The sequence below is a fragment of the Indicator indicator genome, chromosome 3 (assembly GCF_027791375.1).
Source record: "Indicator indicator isolate 239-I01 chromosome 3, UM_Iind_1.1, whole genome shotgun sequence".
NCBI classification, from domain to species: Eukaryota; Metazoa; Chordata; class Aves; order Piciformes; family Indicatoridae; genus Indicator; species Indicator indicator.
In genome coordinates this window covers 39,091,333-39,110,983 of record NC_072012.1, presented here as the reverse complement: position 1 = coordinate 39,110,983, position 19,651 = coordinate 39,091,333, and the positions used below count along the sequence as shown (strand labels likewise).

At 40.0% G+C, this 19,651-nt stretch overlaps 1 protein-coding gene across 1 annotated transcript in view; it reads right to left on the bottom strand.

Annotated features, from left to right (window-relative positions):
* TMEM117 (transmembrane protein 117) overlaps window positions 1–18,967 on the bottom strand; it is a 207,000-nt gene extending 188,033 nt beyond the window's left edge. Inside the window, exons 1-2 of the mRNA XM_054399554.1 lie at window positions 18,963–18,967; window positions 16,684–16,988 (exon numbers count right to left, since the gene is read on the bottom strand). Coding sequence (XP_054255529.1) covers window positions 16,684–16,960 — 277 coding nt within the window. The 5' untranslated portion in view covers window positions 16,961–16,988; window positions 18,963–18,967. The remainder of the gene's footprint in view (window positions 1–16,683; window positions 16,989–18,962) is intronic.
* Between the last annotated feature and the right edge of the window lie 684 nt (window positions 18,968–19,651).

The window sequence follows — 19,651 nt, the reverse complement described above, 5'->3', positions numbered from 1 at the left end:
AGAGATTTTTAATAGCAAAACAGTTGGTTTTCTGTTCAGACAGATCATTTTATTCTCACTGCATAATATCTACACTATAGAGATGTTAACGTTACTATTATATACTAAGCAAGTACCACTAGAAAGAGCTTTGATTGTTAATTAAAAAAAAGCAGTCAACTCACACGAAATTCTGAAAAAAACATCACCAAAATCACTGATGTTGAAAAAAAATATATTTTTCCTCTTGAAGTGCTGCCTTTATAACACCTATGAATATAGCCCCTGCTCACAACTTGCTATTAATAATAACAACTTGCAATTTAATAATAAAATATTGCAATTAAAGATTGGATTGAAAGACTCCAGTGAGCTCAAGACAAATAAAGTAATTAAATGCTTGACAAATAACCCTTCCACAACTCATAAGTGATGCCTTTTGCAAGAAGCAGATTGCAGAGATTCTCAAAGCCTAGGGCTTCTCTGTCTATTGCAGTGAGTAAAAAGAAAAACTAAGGCAACGATAAAGAAATGCATTAAAGTCAGTGGGAAAGTCTGATGCAAAAAAAAAAAAACCAGCTAAGGAGAGATTTCATTCTGGTCAGGTAATCAGAACATAAAATGCATTTAACTGAACAAGAATGACTTTTATATTCTCAATGTGACTGAGCTATGCTGTATACTTGCATAGAAAGATGCAAAATGAGATGCTTTTTACTTTCTGTCAGCATTACCCTACCAAAGGGCTGCATGGAGCAGGGCATGCAAGATAGAGCAGTGTCAGCAACTGCCATCATGGGCCGGGGAGAGTATCAAGGAGCACTTAACTGCACTGTGCCCATGACCAGGGAAGACCCAGAGAAGCAAAGCAGCAGGGACCTGCTCTTGCAGGGGAGAATCCAAACCCCCGCCAAGTCCAAAGGTAAAAATTGCCACGAAATAGTATGTATCAAGACAATACTGATTTCTGCTGCATACCCTTTGATCCTCCCTGAGCCCCAAAAATATGAGCAAGAGGAGCAGGAAGCATGGTAATAGCCATGCTTTAAACTCTTTGCTGGGGTCAAGCAGGAACAAGCTGAATTTGAAGTTATGAGAGACTGAGTAAGGTAGGTGTCCTAACTCTTCATTCACTGTTCTGCACTCACTCTGAAACTCTGCCAGAATCTGTTTTTCTGCATTGCTCCTTTTTGCGTCCCACTGAAAAAAAAAATATGGAATAACTGTGTTAGAAATGTAAATCTTTGCCTACACATCTGTTTCTGTAGCTGACTGCAATCTTACACAGCCCATACAATCCTGTAAAGCTCATTAATTTTCTATCAATAAAGCCATTTATAACAGAGGGCCCAAAATACTCACATACATAAAAAGGAGGAGGAAAAGCAAAGAAACCACCTTATGCTTCTGAAAAGATTATTCCTAACCAATCCTGAGTAATGAAGAACAGAAAAGGAAAAAGACAACAGGAGCATTCCTGTAAAAAACATCTTGGCCACAGTGCCTCTGTCCTCCCAGACTGGGATCTCACAGAACATGCCTTATGCTGGGCTGAGTCTAAAGGTATGTGTAATCTTTTAAAATCACAACACAGAACTCATGAAAAATCTTTCCTTCTCTCGCCTTCAGCTTATTCATATTCCTCACAACACTCAGCTGTGAAGACACCCTAGTAGCTGACAAGGATTCTAGATATTTGTTTGCCTGCTCATAAGTGATTCTATAATCGATTAAACACACTTTTTTCAAAGTGTTTTTGTTCAACTAGGCTGCACTAATGCTAATGTTGTCCTGACCGAAAGAAAAAGATTTCTACTAAATAGGAGATAAAAGGCACAAGACATCTGGTCATATTTACTTGGTCATATTTTTATTTGGAAACACATGCTCCTAAAATGTTTTACTATAATATTTCCTGGATAGAATGGCATAAACACAATTAAATAAGTTTCTTCCATTTTGCTACAATAAGCTAGCAATAAACTCAACAGCTAAAAGCCAAAGTCAACATCTTCTCCTATTACAAGTATGTTGCAATTCTGGTTTCTCACAGATCTTTGTTTGGATTAAATCTGAGGACATGGAAACCAATTCAATATTCAACATAATGAGTTTATGTTTACTGAATATTGTAATAATGTATTAGCCTACAAAAATGACTGCAAGGTATGGGTAGCTTCCACATCTAGATTCTGAGGTATTACAGTGATTGACATCTTTGTAATACACTAGATGAATACAAAATAGACCATGACCTGGAAGATTTGACTGTTTATGTATGTGCTCAGCTGTGGTCAGAAAAACTTTCTCATTTACTACTGTAAATTCAGAATTGCTTTGTAAGCAAAACCTGTTAAAATAAAAACCTCGAAGTTGAGAAAGAAGATTTTGCTACAAATGTCCGAAAGCTTCTTTCTAAGAAAAAACACCTTTATGTATCTAGGGTTGTCCATTTGCCTTTGTAATACCTTATCTAACAGACAAACCTCCTGCAACTTTCACATTTACTAAGTCATGAGCACACCTTTTTAAAATAAAAGTGTTCAGAAGTTTCTGAAAGTTGTTTTTCCCTTCAATACATAAATGTATTCTGCCATCAACATTTTTCTTTTCCATGCCTCAGAAACACTTCTCTTGGCAAAGAGCTATGACGAATAGTATCACAAGGCAGTTAAAATACTTCAACTTTGTACACTGCTTTCATTAGCAAAGCTCTTTAGGCAGGAGAAAAAATATTCTAGACTGAAACTACAGATGGAGGAACCACGGCAGAGGCACATAACGTCACTAAGTCCACCACCCACTTTGCAGGGATATGTAGCCTTGCAGAAACGTAAGTATCCGAGTCTGTCAAGTCTCCCTGTGCTTTGTCTAGAACCCACAGTCATAGGTGATGGGATGTGCAGGGACCTACCACCTATACAGCCCCCACTCAGACTCTCTTTTCAGGCCTTCTCCCAACTTACTGCTTACTAGCTCAGTCTTCCTCTTCACATGACTCAGCATGGATGGGGCTTTCTCCAGCTGAGAAAGGTGAACCTTAATCAGGAAGCACTGCAGTTCTCAGCTTTTGCAGTCTAAGGTAAAATGCAGCTTAAGGTCACCAAATGAAATAGGCAAGGTCTCAGCTACTGACCTAGCTAGAAAAGCAATGTCCTTGCAAAGTACATCATGTACAAGGGCAATGAGAAGCTAAGATTCCTGTTTTCCCACTAGTTCAGACAAAATCAGAAGAACATTAGTAGCCAGATGTCTTTCCAGCCTGTCTTACCCGATTTTGGTAGTCTCAAAGGCCTGGTCTGAACTAGATACTGTAGGTGAGCAAAAGCAGGTGAAACATGGAGTGCTCTGCTTTCCTCTGGAACGCCCTGTGGCTTTTAAAGATTGTTTGCTATTTCTCAAAGGACAGAAATACAAATGCTCATAACAATGCACATTCATCTTTTAATACAAAAACAAGTACAGAAAGATGGACTTCTGACAATTTCTCTTCTTAATGGATTACTCAAAGACAACCAAGAGAAGGGTGGTAGTTGTCTACACCATTTGTTGTACCAAACATTGCAGGGGGTTCATAAAGGTACCACACCTCCCTCTTTACTTTACATGAATGCCATTACTATTACTAGATGCAATACCCTAAGCTGCTGTTGTGAAAAAGTTGTAAAATGCAGGTAAGGTGGGAAGACTTAAAAGCTATGCTAGGCAGGCTTGATTCCGAATTTTTCTGCATCTGTCAACTTCCAGTACATAGACTTAAGACGTAATTTTAATTATGGACTTCACTCTTACTGATCTTATTACTTCAGGGTTAGAAAATTGTGCTGATGTGGTTAAACAGAAGCCTGTAAAAATAGATATTGATTTCCTATAATGTTTAAGAACATTTTTAGTAGGGAAGCAACTGAAACCCCTGTGTTAGCACTAGAAAATGCCAACGCGCTTGTTCTTGAGCTGTAGATTTTTCAATTTTATGTGGCTGTATCCCAGGTTACACAATGAATGTGGAAAAAAAATTATCTCTTTAGATATTCTCAATGCTTAACAAGAGTCACTTAGAGGGCATATAAGTATTAATTATATTTTTCACTTTTTATCCTTTCAGAATTTTTTACATTTTTAAGAAACTTGCTTTTATTTAACTGCCAGACCTAGAAAAATAATTTCATGATCCTCCTCCTTTTTTTTTAATTTTGAGCTACAAAGTTTCATTTTCTTATACGTAATGCCTACAGAAACAACATTTTCCTTCTTTGAATTCACTGGAATCCAAATTTCACAGCTGGTAAAAGAAACACAGCAGTATTTATATCACATATAATGCTGATGATAAACTCTGAAGGGCAGTGCTGTAATCTATGGTTTACAATATCAGTTTATCAGTACTCTACAACAACATGTCAAAATATTAGTTTTTAATACTGTTTGTTCTTTTCTCCTGAAACTGCACTCAAACTGATTCTTAAGCTCATTTTTAACACTGAATAGAGTTGCTTACAGTCTATCACACAGACTTTTAAAACAAACATTTATAAAGCATTTTTGAGTCATAAAACCAAGCATCATCTATCTGGGAGTATCTACAGGTTTACAAGTGGTCATTTCAGTAAATGGTCTAAAACGTAGTATTATGGCACAGTAAATTGTAGACCTGATTGTAATATAAACATATAAAAACATAAACATAGTTGAATGTTTATATGTAAATAATTTAATATGCATAATAAACCTTTAGCCTGATTTGAATGAGCAGTGCTGCTATCAAACACATGAAGCAGAGGCTGACAGAAAACAGCCACCCACAATTGAAAGAGATTTAGATTTGACCATGAGCTTTGCCAGAGATTTTTCTACAGGACTAAGGCAAGCAGTGCTGGCTCTGGGACTCAGTGCAGGGAATGTAAGCATCACTACTATGCATGTATGCTGAACCATCAGACTGGTGCAGACAGCAAGACAGAATAGAAATTCACATTTCCTTGAGGGGTGGGGGGAGGGAAAAGTAATCACTTGGTCAGTCAAATATAGGACTGAAAGCAGATGTTCTAACAAAACTAATTCATTTCTCAAAGGAAGGACTGTCTCCTGATCAAGCAGAGAGTACACTATTTTTCATCAAGATCCTCTCAACAGATGAGTGCTCCCACACAGGAGGTCCCCTCTAGTTTTAATCAGAGACATACAGTATGCATTAAAAAAGAAAGCCTGAACAGAGACAGCTTTCTGGTTTTATCTTTGTATGTACAGATTAAGCAAGGGTTTTGTTTTATTTCTTCGATAAATATTTGAAACTCTTCTATCTCTTTTAGACACTGTGACTAAACCTCACAGTGCACAGTTTGCATTTCCAGTGCATCAGAGAAGTGGAGAACTGATGTCAGACCAAGAGAAAGCATATTCCAGTGACAAGCAAGACAGCTCTCCAGCCTACAATGACATACAGAATCACAGAACTGTCAGGGTTGGAAGGGATCTCAAGGATCATCTAGTTCCAACCTTCCTGCCATTGGCAGGGACATCTCACACTAGATCAAGTTACTCAGAGCCACATCCAGCTTGGCCTTAAAAACCTCCAGGGATGGGGCTTCTACCACCTCTTTGGGCAACCTGTTCCAGTGTCTCACCACCCTTATGGTGAAGAACTTCTTCCTATTATCCAATCTGAATCTACCCACTTCTAGTTTTGCTCCATTCCCCCCAGTCCTATCACTACCTGACATCCTAAAAAGTCCCTCCCCAGTTTTCTTGTAGGCCCCCTTCAGATACCGGAAGGCCACAATGAGGTTTCCTCAGAGCCTTCTCCTCTCCAGACTGAATAGCCTCAACTCTCTCAGTCTGTCTCCACACAGAGGTTGTTGGGGGTTGAGGGAGTGGGGAGTACTATAATTAAAAAATGTTTTAATATTTCCAGATATAAGCCTTCCTACTCAGGTTTGGGGGGTTTTCTTTGTTTTTACATGAATTATCAACTTAATCATAAAAATAGTATTCTTTATCTAGCATATTCACATGTCCCTATTTAGGGAAAATGTTTAACTAGCTGCATATTCATTCAACACCACTAGAAGGTGCTCCTCTGTTGAAAAATAATTATTTCTGTCTGACCTGCTTCTCAAAGCAGGACCTCACATGCCATAACCATTACTACAGCATGAGAATAACAGATCTGTTATCACTTGTTTTCTTGACAAATCTGAATCCCAGCTGCACAGCACTCCACTTAGTTTTGCTAGAAGGTCAGGTGAGGAAACCATGGCAGAGCTGATGCACTGTAAAGAGCCATAATTTCTGTAAGGTTAGGAATAATAGAATCATTTAGGTTGGAAAAAGACCACTAAGATTACTGAGCCCAATTGTAAACCTAACACTGCCCAGTCCACCAGATCCATTCCTGGAGTAAGGCAGGATGCATTCAGGGCAGAATGCATTCCTAGAGAGATATCTGCATGCTTCTCTGAAGTTTGCAGGCAGAAGGAAAGTCCAACATAAAAAAATGCTGTATGACAACTATACAAACATAAGCATATGATCTACACCATTCCACACCAACTGTGTCAGGATATAAAACTGCACCTGGAAATCCAAGGATCAATAATTGATATTTCATAAACAACCTTATATGAGACTCAACAAAGTTAAGATTTTGTTTGATACTCATAAAGGCATTCTGATAACCTCTGGATACACACAGACTGCCTCTGTAAGCTCTTCACATATACTATAAAAACCTTAACTGAGAGCTGAAATAATTGCATGTTTTCTAATAAAAAACTTCAGCCTCTGCAATGTTTGAAGAGTTTTAAATTGTGTGTCATCTGGGATTGGGTATGATTTTCCTGAGAAGTGGGAAAGAAAAGGGGAGGGACTTTTTAGGATATCGGGTAGTGACAGGACTAGGGGAAATGGAATAAAGCTGGAAGTGGGGAGATTCAGGCTGGAAGTGAGGAAGAAGTTCTTCACCATGAGAGTGGTGAGAGCCTGGAATGGGTTGTCCAGGGAGATTGTTGAGGCCCCATCCCTGGAGGTGTTTAAGGCCAGGCTGGATGAGGCTCTGGCCAGCCTGCTCTGGAGTGATGTGTCCCTGCCCATGGCAGGGGGGTCAGAACTAGATGATCCTTGTGGTCCCTTCCAAGCCTGACTGATTCTATGATTCTATGATTCTATGAAAATTGAATGTTTTGCTAAGCCCTGTATTTCCCAGGTCAGAAACTCCACTGAAGTTCCACATAAAATATTAGTTAGTCTTCGGTTTCTATACCTCCAATAAACTCCACTGGTAAAAAGGCAAATTAAGATTCATATTTTTTGTCACTTACATCTAGGACCCCAGATCAGCAGGAGAGCTTTGATATTTGTAGGCTTTTGTTAAAGCTAAAATCTCTCAATTTCTAGACCTTGTTCCCTTTTTCTCAAGTAATTAGAATTAAATACTGTTGCTCCGGGGACACTTCAGGAACATTTTCCTTAATCCTGCCTCATCTCTTTACAGCCTCCCTGTCATAATTCTCAATTTCATTGTTTGTTCAGCATTTTTTACTTCAGCTGAAACTTCTACAGATTCAGTGTCTTCTTTGCTTTAGTATTAAAGTGTGCTTCCTACTAGACACATGTTGTATCAGTGCCCCAGAAACAGAGAACAATGTTTAGCATGTGCTTAAGTGAGCCTACAAAGCCTTAAGCAGCTGTTTGCTTTGAAAGATCATACTCCAGTGTTGCAGATAAAAATTGAATTCAAGGCATTTTAAAGGGCAGGAAGGCCTCTGAAGAAGAATTTTTCTCTTTTCAACCAACAGTTTGTTTGTTTTTAAACGTTTTATCTGGGCTTCAGGCAAATGGCCAAACTCAACAAATTTCCCAATATGTTACCAGAAGTAGGAGGATGAAGAAGTCAGTAAATTTGGGGGTTTATGAGTACATGTGAGGATGAAGAAGTCAGTAAATTTGGGGGTTTATGAATACATGTGAAAATTTGCAAAGTATCTACTCCTGCCTACCTATAGGTAGGCAGGAGTAAAGACTAATGCTAACTACTACCTTTATTATTTGTCTTCAGAATGACTGTCAAAGGCATCTAAAAATAGACAAAATAGACATTTTTGTTTGAATTCTGAGCAAATTGTTAGAGACTGGGAAACTATTCTGGGAGTTATCAGTACAGTTGTTCGTGTTCTTTTATCTCAGCATCCACAGTAGGCTACTGTCACGTAGGGAGTCAGAAGCACCACTGGTTTAACCCATAAAGTTAACATCTTAGAAATCATAATAATAAATACTTGATAATCACATCTAAATCAGGTACTTTGCTATAACTTACTCAATGGCCAATTTGAATATGCCAAAGATAATATTTTTTCTGTCATTCCAGGTGATTAACTGATAGATGCAGCTATTTTTGTGTGCAAAACACAAAAACATGGTTGGAATTTTTAACTCGCGTCTTTAAAGACTATTTTTTTCTACCTCTTTATTTGGATATATAGTGTGCGAAATCTTAGATTCCTGCTTTGCTGAGCTTAAGGGAGGGCATATTTTTAAACATGTTAAATGTTTTGGGGAACTTATATCAAATAGGAAAACAGTATTTTTCTTATTAACATTGTCATCATGGAAGCAGCATCATAACCATCACTAAATTACCATCAGCATTTTTACTTTAAAATGTCCAAAGAGTCTTTCTCCCCAACACCTATATAGTCATCTGCTCCTAGGCTGCACTGCAGAGATTGGGCTGCTGCATACCTATGCACAGTGAATGTCAGCTCTAATGATGCATTCATAATGGCACCAAAGAACCCTACCATGCTGGTGCCTGGGCAATAACAAGAGAGAGCTACTTGTGGATTAAATGTTAAAGCAATGCTAAGACGTGGGATTGTGATACCTTGTAGAACTGAGTTTGCTTAGGACTAAAATGCAGCTGTCTCTGGAGTGAACCATAGTAGACAGGTATGAACACATTACTTAGAAAACAAAGGACTTAATCTGAACCACGCTCTCAGAAAATTTGGATGAAAAGTCCTTTGTTTGTAAACATTTCACATGACCTCTTCTTTTTAGAATTATAATATCTCCAGGGATGGGGCCTCAACCACCTCACTGGGCAACCTGTTCAAGTGTTCCACTGCCCTCATGGTAAAGAGCTTACTCCTAACATCCAATCTAAATCTACTCTTCTCTAGTTTGAAGCCACTGTCCCCCATCCTATCACTACAGACTTTTGTAAACAGTCTCTCTCCATCCTTCCTGTAGGCCCCCTTCCTCAGCTACTGGAACACCATTATTAGGTCTTCCCTGAGCCTTCCCTACTCCAGGATGAACAACCCCAGCTCCCTCAGCCTCAGAGAAGAGGTGCTCCAACCCCTTGATCACTTTTGTAGCCCTCCTCTGGACCCATTCCATCAGATCCATGTCCTTCCTTTATTGAGGGCTACAGACCTGGATTTCTCATGTCTCAGTTCACCTTGCCCTAAGGCTCTGCTGTCACCTCTACCCAGATACCCAGTCTTCCCTGGAAGACTCTCCCATCTAGAAGCACCAGGTAGTGTCTGAATCCTCAAAGTAGAAAAGTCTCTGCTGTTTCTGCCATCTGGCAGTGCTTAGCCAATGGGAAACAGGGTACTACCCCTTCTGACAAAAAGAGAAGAAGAAGCAAAAAAATGTTTTCCAGCATCTAAAATGAGGTTATGTTTCATTGTTACTTCCCTACCTGTCTCGTAGGTTACAATTATTGAAATCTCTACCGCAAAAGTCTCTCTGGTTAGTGAGTACATTTATTTATTTAGACAAAACATCTATTAAGAAATGTATAAACCACACTTACTATTTCCTAAATAGTTCTCAAATCCTGAGAACGTATTCAAAGTTTTGTAGAGCCCAGCATGTTGGTTGTTTTTTTCATTTTGGATTTTTGTTTGGTTTGGTTTTTTTTTCAGTAAGTATAAACTTTATAAAGCAAACACACAGGCTGGGTTGAAGTCCCAGCAGAATCACACAAACAGAAATGTTGTGTGCTACATGAAGGACTTTCGCACCACTGACAGCCTAAAGGGGCCTCTGAAAGGACACATAGGAGTCAAGGAGACCACATTCTCCACCAGGAACATGGCAACGTGACGTTCCACACTAACATCTTCTCCATCTCCTTGCTGTATAGAACAAGAATAGAAGACATTTGCCCCTGCACTAGACTGCACCTGCACTGCCCATCAGGCTGCTTCTGCTAGGAAAAAGCTCAGTTCTATTTCTGGAAATCACGGAACAGAGACACATTATTCCTGTAAGTGACAGGCATCATTCCAAACTCATTCCCAGTCTCATATGGAAACAAAAATCTGAAAGACACATCAAAAAGATCAAAACACAGAGTTGACACATCAATATGAAGTAGCAATGAGCTTATTTTTAGTTTTCAGTTATAGGTTGCTATTCTCTAGAGCCTTCGCATTACAGATAATCTGACACGTAGCTCTTCTCACACTCTCGTGCTGCTGCTTGGGGAATGGGATACACGCCTCCAGTAGAATCAAAAAGCTTTCACTGAAGAGAGGATAATCTTTTCATGGTTACTGTCTGTTCCTCTCCAATTAAACTCTACAATTTACTACCCAGAAGTAATATGGTATGAGACTGTTTCCACAACTAATGCTAAGCACAGATGACAGTAATATTCTCACTGAGACTGAAGAAAGGAAGAAGTAAGATGTTACAGCTCTTCTAAAAATACAAGAGTAAAAGAAGAAATTAGGAGGTCACTTGCGTGTTTTTCATTTATATTTGAAAGGTCACTTGTGGTCTTCCTCATGACTGATGTAAAGTTTATTTTAAACGAACATCTTAATTACTGGCAACATGCCAGAGCTGGAATCTGATGAGCCTGCGCTTAGTGGCTGGCTGTGAGCTTTTCCCTTTTTTTATGTTGTTTTGTTGAGGATTCTGGCTCTCAGAAATGCTTGCTCACAGTCATTTGTGTGTTATTATTAGCAAAATGTTAGACTGGCCCCTTGGCACACATTTTGCGGGTCCAAAATAACCTTATTGTATCGCTTCAACATTTTACTGGAAACAAAAGAGGTGAATCAATTGTGAAGTAATCACAGTGGACCCTGAACGTGTTCAACAGCATTAACTTGATCACTCTTACTGAAATTCATACAAAACAGGATTTTTTTTTTTTTTACCAGATATCACATTAGTTGCTTTCTATTAGGCTGAAGTCATCAATGGAATAGAGAAAGGAGGAACAAAGTTCCTGGGTATTATGTGACAGATCTTATTTTAATGTAAGTTACAGAGCTGACAACAGAAAAGAATACGCTCTATCAATCAGGTTAGAACCTTACGTGAGTAATGCCATACAGCCATCATTTGCTCCTACAGATGGTGGCACAAGTGTTCATACAACCACTATTAAACAAGAAAGGGAAACAATCTGGCTGAAAACCAACCAATCAACCATGCACAAACCTTATCAATATCTTTTTTTTTTTAAACAGATCACATTTGGTTCATTAGCTACCGCACACACACTACTGTCAAAGCAATGTGCCACACCAATACTAGAAGCAATACCAGAGCCCAGATTTTACACTAACACGACTCCTAATATCAGGAGACTAGTTAATCATATATGTACTACTGTACAAATTTATCCTATCTCTACCAGCCACCTAACAGATTCACATTTCTTATGCAGTAGACTATCATCTAGGCTAAAGCCTGTTCTCCCTAATTTCCTCTTGCAATCTGCAGACATTCACTGCTTCGGCTGATACACACTTCAACTTTCAGCATAAAAGAAGACACTGGAGAGTCTCTTCATCATAGGTTTGCAGTACCTTTTAGAGCCTTCCAGATAAGATGTTTGACAAAAAAAAAGTAATGCTTTCAGACAGCAGGTCCTCAGTGGGTGTTTTGGTTCAAACTGTCTATCATGAAACTGTTCCCAGCGTGGCACTACCCTCCATTAAAGAATTTGCAACATTAGTGTGTAGCCACAGCTCTGTGCAGTTCCTGTAATGACTGCTTTGTTTATTCACTCCAGTGTCTATGAAACTCAGATTATCATTTAATTCTATACAAACTGCATACTGTGAACATTCATGGGAGTTATCCATTAAATTCAACATTTATTCAAGAGCTCTAATTTTCTTGCAACATTATGATGATTTCCCTGTTTAAAAAACATGGCTTTAGTTCTGTAGATCTTGTTTTCCATAACTTCTTGTAACACATTAAGTATTTAGTTTCCATCCACATCATTTAGAAAAGAACCTATGAATACCAATCTAGGCACAGTCATTGGCAATTGAATAAAATCCAGTCCCTGTAATCACAGGCTTTTAATCAGATTTTAATAGGTCTTCATGATGATTTAGAGTCAGAAAAATGGACAGATAGACACATGTACGTTTTGCAATAAGTACGTTTTTAAAAATGGGTGCATTAATACACAGCATGAACTAAGGATTATTACACATGGGAAACAGTTGAGGATGCTGGACTGATTTTCCAAGTATACTGCCAATTTATCCATACTGCTAAAAGTCTATTCACATGAATGATGAGTCTAAATTTACATAATACAGCATATTTATATACACTGATGCAAAATGCACAGCCTGAACTCTGGGCTAAAAAACTTCCCACTAAACTCAGAATTTGGGCCTGAGGTTGGAGTACAGCACTGCATCTGTGCATATGCTGAGACGCTGCTGATTAAAACATACACTTTCTACACATTAAACATTGTTATTTTCCAGACAGTGTCCCTGAGCAACATGAAAAATGTGTGAGTGCTTATTCGGGAATTCTTCTAAGTCAGGATTTAAGATCAGCATGCATTTTCTGAATGCACTGTGTCATCAAATTGGGTCAGTTTGTAAGCTCTTTCGGCTTTTAATAAAGCCAAAAATAAATCAAGAAATCTTCAAGTAAGTGTAAGGAAGTCACTACTTTCCCCTGCCTCAAGTAGCTCTCTCATGCAGAACAAAAAATAACAGAGGTATTCTATCTTTAATTTTTATTTCCCCAAACTTCCAGTACTCATCTATGACCTTATGTTTTCCATTGCAATATAAAAGTATGGCAGAACACTATATCTAACCAAACAGAAGTTATGCTTAGTGATGAATCAAAGGAACATAGTGGATAACAGCCAAAAGTCAGTTTTAAAATTCCATTTGTTCTGACCATATGCCATAAAGATATAAATAATGTACTAGATAAAGGCTGTTTTCCCTGAAAATACTTATCACAAGAGATGCAAATCAAATGAAGTTATTTCTTGACTGAAGAACAAGAAATGTAATTGTTTTCTAATCTTGGTTTAAGTCACAGTGTCTTGAAGAAGTCCCTGAAAAGGTTACTTGTCAAAGGCTGCAATAAGTATTATCAACAGAAAACATCCCACCACATCCTCTAGTCAATATCTCTACTTCTCAACAATATAGTTTACCTTCTCCCTTATCTCTCTACAAACCCTGAGAGATAAATCCTAAATGTTTCCAGCACCCTTGTCCTTCCACTTTTAGAAATATAACATGCTTGAACATATCTCTATTATTTTTATAATTCCTGACAGTTGTGGCTACCAGACAGTGGCTGTCACAGATGGCAAACCGTATCATGACGTAGTTCTAGCTACACTATTTTTCTAGTGCTGCAAACTCAGCAGCAAGAAATACAGAAGACAAGGGACAAAAGAGCAGGAAGGGCATAGGGAAAGAAAATCCTTTCCACTGCTCTGCATCTAAAGTGAGATGTGCAGATTAATCCTTCTCAATTTCAATTTGCAGCCTACACAGTGAGCCAAGATCTGACATGGGAAGATTGACTGGTGCTATTTGGTTTCCTGACTGCAAGAGGTTATACACAGACCACAGTAAACAACTAGTCACAAATTCTTCTACAAACATAATGCATCGGGGGGAAGGGGGGAAATTAACAATCATTAAAAAAAATAGAATAGTTCCAATCAACTATACATGAAAGAAAAGATTACATCAAAAAAAATATATATAAATTACAGAAGTAGCAGCTGCTTAAAAAGATAGACTAGGGAAATTAAAAACAGTGAAGAGATGAATTCATAAAGTGCTTGATGCCAGCAGTTCCAGAGGGCATACTCAGTGAATATCTCAACAAAAGGAAAGGCATAAAAATAGCAGCAAATAAGTGCCAAGAAAGATGTCAGCATGGGCTTGAGACCCAGAGATATACTCAAGCTGTAAACCCACATCATCATCACACCAATGCAATCATTTTATCCATACTAGCTAGTTTACATCTTAGCATGGCCACATCAATCATCAGCACAGTCAGCTCTTCAGTCACAGAGACTACCATCTGCTCGCAGGGTATCACAAACAGCATGTTTCCATTCACACACTGTGTGGGTGCAGTCCCACAGCACTCAAGACAATACAAGGTAGGGCTGCCATGGCCCCCAGCTATTCTGGCTGCACAGTCCTCAGCCACTGCATCAGGATTGGCACTCAAATGATTGTATCAGTTCAAAGAATTGCTGTAGATGACAACAGAAGCAACCGGTTTTCCATGGGATCAGCTGCCTGAGCTGGCTCGTTGCTCCATCACATCAACAGCAGCCCTGGCTTGAGGAGGCACAGAAAGGATGTGGCTGGGGTTAGGGGGGTGTGACTGTGGCAGTTCCCCATTGGTTCAAATTGCCATGAAACTCAATGTGCAGCAACTAACCTCAAATGAGACTGTACCCTAGACTCATACTGGTCACCCAGACCATAACCATAAACATCCATAAGCCAGCAACTGCCATCAGGGTAGAAATCTCTTGCCTGTTATTCCTCCCAATGCTGATCCCATCTTTGTGCTGCCACAAACATCGGTATGATCAGATATATGATCCTCACAGAATTAAGATGGGTTCTGCTGATGTGGGTTAAGTTCTGCTAATGTGGGTTAAGTTCCCTCTCCTGTTTCACTGAGCAACTGCACAAAAGCACAACGCAACGGACACTGAAGGATAGGCAGACCTTCTGCATTTGGTAGTAATGCTGATTCGAGTCACTTTAAAATTTATGTTAAGCCATGTCCTATTTATGACACACAGTTACTAATCCAGAAGCAGTTATCATAATAGCCAACCTAGACAGAAGACAGAATTGTTCTTTAGTCAGACTAGAACATACTTCCAAAAAGAAAAATTCACATCTTGATGAAACCACATCCTATAACAACTTGTTTCACTCAGTGTCCAGCCTTTCAGTTTGGGGAAAAGAAAAAGCCAAACATGCTGGCTGTTTGCCACTCCCAAGCACTGGACCTTGGAACACATTTGCTAGGCTGAAGGTTTTGTCCTTCAAGTCAAATTTCAGCAAGTCACCCTCTAATCTTCCCTTTATCCTCTCATTATAGGGCTTATTTTCCAATTTTATCATCAGTTTCATTACTTTCCCCTCATCTTCTCCAATTTAACAAAATCATTCCTTAGTTTTGGAAGACAGAATTGAAAACATTTTTGTGGCAGTGCTTGTTCCAGAACTCAGAAATTAAGGTAAAGTGTCCTCTTTATGGGGACATTTTACAATTACATTATGGCAAAATGTCCACCAAATGGCCATCAAGATGCTCAACTACATTGCACAAAAACAGCTTCAAGAGAAGTCTGTAGTAAGAGAAGTCTCTTAATGTGGCTTTTCTTGTTCATTCCTTGACATAACAGCTTTACATTTGATTTAGTGAAACTATAGCAGCTCTCTCTTTATCTTAATAGAATGAGACAGACTAAGGAAATGGCCTAGCACTCATGTGCTTCGAGCTGTTCCAGTAAACATCCATCCTACAGTCCTACCAGTATAAGAATATATAGACCATCTAAACCAGCAACAATACCCCTGGAACCGGATGTTTCAAAGAACAGTGCAGATGGTGAGAGTGAAGTAATCTTTTCTAGGACTTCTACTTGCGTCTAAAACTTAGAGACAGCCTTGAGCCCTCAGATGCAAGATTTTCTACATTTACTACATGACTTAGTTAAGGCAATTATAGATATTTTTGTATCCATACATACTTACATCTGACTTCTCAGTCTCAGAATTTAACTCAGGGTCATTCCATTCCTTTCAGTCAGTTCATGTGCAGTTAGTCCCTCAGTTTAGTCACATTTTATGTATTTGCTGCCATGGGTTTTTTTCATTTCCTACCTTCCCATTTCACTCCCTCACTCTTATAATAAGAAACAGACAGCTCCTGCCTCTCTAGAATCCACATTTTCACATAGGAGCTCTTCAGCACAGCTCTACTAATACTAACAATAGCCTCTGCTTCTACTTGTATTACTTTTGACAAGATGTGAAGTCTTGTCGCCCCAAGGAACAATAGCTTTTCTGGAAATTGCTGAGAAAATTACATAGTAAGATTTAAAAAACAGTCTGAAGATGCAAAGGAATGTTTTTATAATATTGAAAATCACCAACCTCTCAGGTACTTAAGCCACTTTTCACTATTTTTGCCCTTTTCTTTGACTGAAATTATAGTGAATTACGCTCATAGAAGTAGAGTGGCATTAATTTCCACAATGATGTATGCTTCAATGTACAGAGTTCTATACAGCTCTAAACACTTGAAGCAATTAATAGCAAATCCTACAAAATAGCAATGAGTAGAAAGTTAAAAGGAGAAGTCAGAAAATCATTATCAGGAAGTCAGTAGGTGCATCATGTAACTTACCAAACAGGCGCTGATGGAAGAGAAATTTCCCAGCTATCAGTCCGGTGAGAATTGCAAGCAGCCACAGAAACACCTTCAAAAATCTCCAGCCTCCTCCTTCAGGGTATTTATTTGTTACAAAGGAGAAACAATTACCAACAACAATAACATTGGCTTCGGTCTGACTGTGAGATACTGGGTCCTCAGCAAATATTAAGAAGTTAAAGAAGATCACTAAGTAGGCCACAACTAAGCGAGACCACGGATGCTGGAAGTAGTAGCGGAAGTCTTTATCCATCCTCAGACACTGCAGAACTGTTCTTTGCCTGTATATAAAGACACAAATGCACAATATTATATATACATATATACACCTAGAATTCTTGGAGCTTAGGAGATACCTGCATGTTACAAAAATCAAATCATTGTAACTATGTCGTTAGTCATCTTCAACTGACTAGCAGTGAAAGCTTCAGTCAAAAGATACTGTTAGATCCAGGTTGAGAAAATCTGAAATTTCTGATGATTCTAATGGAAAAACAGCAAACAGGCATAGATACATTACAGCATAGGATTTCTAGACTCGAACATTTCTATATTATGCCTTGCAGAAAACAGCTCCAGAATGGGGCGTGAAAATACAGCATGTGACAACACGACCAGCTACACGAAACTCGGCAGAGTGCCTTTCCAGCCACGTCCCAAAAAACACAACACAGTTTTCACAAATGTTCATGCTAAGTCTAAACCAAATCTTTCTACCTAGAGGAGACAGATGGAAAAAGACCATGAGGCCAGTGATGTCTTCTACTGCCTCAACTCCTACCATATATCCCAGGAACATTAGAAACTTGTGCTTGTATGAGGAATAACACAATGTAAAAGTTGATAGAACTAATCCTTGCAGGTCAGGCAAGTCTGTGGAAATCTTTTCATTGACTTCAGGGAGTACATCTATAATTAAATTACGCATATTTTTCAAACCTGGAAAATAATGCCCTTAGCACAGACTTTTTTGTACAAAAACTGTATTTTGAAACTTGCCTAGGTATGAAGTACGGTTACAGAAAAATGCAAGTGAGCATGGCTAATGCTTCAGTTGTTTGTCATTTGATTTCTTTTTTCTATTATTCACTACAAATTACTTGTTTCATCCTGTTGAACTGCTTTGTATACAGAAAGATACAAGGCCTTTGTGTTTGGCAACACCACAATTATTCAAGGGACACAGAGCGTAGGAAGCAAAGAAGAAAAAAAAATATCTAATAATACTGCTTGTTTATTACAGCACAATCCTTGAAGGATACAGTGTACTTAACTGAACAGCACAGATTTCTGTAAATGTCATATGCCTGGAGAAAAAAAAAAATCCCAAACCCAAATTACAGCAAAAGAACTAAAAAAAACCCAAAGAATTACTCATCTCTTCTTGGACTTCTGGCTAAGTACCAGTTTGCAAACTTAGAAATGTCTTGAATTACAATGTCTCCCTGTAGGTAGTCCCTTCAAAATTATTTAACTCTGTAATTAGAATAAAATTACAAAGAATCCTGTACTCATTAAATCAAAAGTATAAAAGAACCTCACAGCTCATTTAGACAATGCATTCAGTAAATAGTAAAAATTAATAATGCCCCATTATGCGTAAATTACATATGAAAAAGGAAAAACAATCACATTTGAGAGTTAAAACGTTTGGCACAAGGAAGTGTCAGCCATTCAAAAACTTTATTAAAGAAGTGATTTAAAGCAAGAGCTATTGCAATGCCCAGCAGCCTAAGAAAATATCACCTGGGGGACATTAAACCACCTTCAGAGCCATAAGGATGGTCAAAGCTTTTTATGTCCTTTTTTTCTTCATGTTAATGGGAAGAAAAGTTTTGATATTTCCTTGTGTATGAACCATCTTAATGCCCGAATGGGGTAGGAGAAAAACAACTATATGCGTCCAGGCATTTTTGGCAGCTGTCGGATACTCGAGAGTTATTAGACACTCAAGTGAAGATGCAGCTTCCTGGGAAGCGTTCTATAGCATGAGGACCCAGTATTTGCAATAGCAGCAGTGCTAAATCCCTCACAACGAGCTTGCTCTTGAGTACCCACCACGTACCCCAACGCCAAAAATGCAGGTGCCGAGAAAGCCGCGACCCGTGCGCCCATCACAACCTGTTAAATTGGCCCATTCCCCTCTGCCTGCGGTGCACACAGCCGTCGCCCCGCAGGGGCACAGGGCCAGGGGCCCGCTGCCGCGCCGGGGCTGCCCGCCCGCTCGCCCGCTGTCCCCTGCCCGCCTCACTCACCGCGATGGGGGATCCGGCACCGCGGGCGCGGTGCTGCAGCGGCGCGGCTCGGCTCCTGCTGCGGTGCAGCTCTCAGCAGCGGGTGGCCCCGCTCCGCGCCGCTGCGCGCCGGCACCCCCTGGCAGCTAACCGCGGCCGGCAGGGCCCCTCCAGCCCCTCGGGCGCTGACAGCAGCGCTGGCGCGGCCGCGGCGTCCCGCCCCCCCGGCCGCCGCGGGGAGGGAGCGGCTGCGGCGGCGGCAGCGACTGTGCCCCTCCTCTCCGCTCCGTTCCGCTCCCGTGCGCGGGCGAACGCCGCGGGAGGCAGCGCGGCCGCGCTGATCCCGGGAGTGCCGCAGCCGCGGTGACAGCGGGTGGCGCCGCTGCGGCAAGGGTCCTGGAGACCCCGGCGTCCGTGCCTGCCCCTGCGCGGCCCTCCTCCGGAGTCTGTCAGCAAGGACCTGCGGCGTGCGCGTTGCTTCCGCGGGTGTCTTTATTCACCCTGGAAAATGGTGGCCTGGGAGTCACGGGGACTTATGCAGCCAGGGCAGGTGAACGAAACCGGCACGACGCTCAATTCCCACCGGTCAGACTTCAGGATTAAGTAAATTAGCTGTAGAAAATTACAAGTATGGGGAATACGAGGTCAGATCTGGAGATGTGTGACCCTATCGTAAAAGCCCAGGGGTGGTAACAATAGCCAGAGCACTC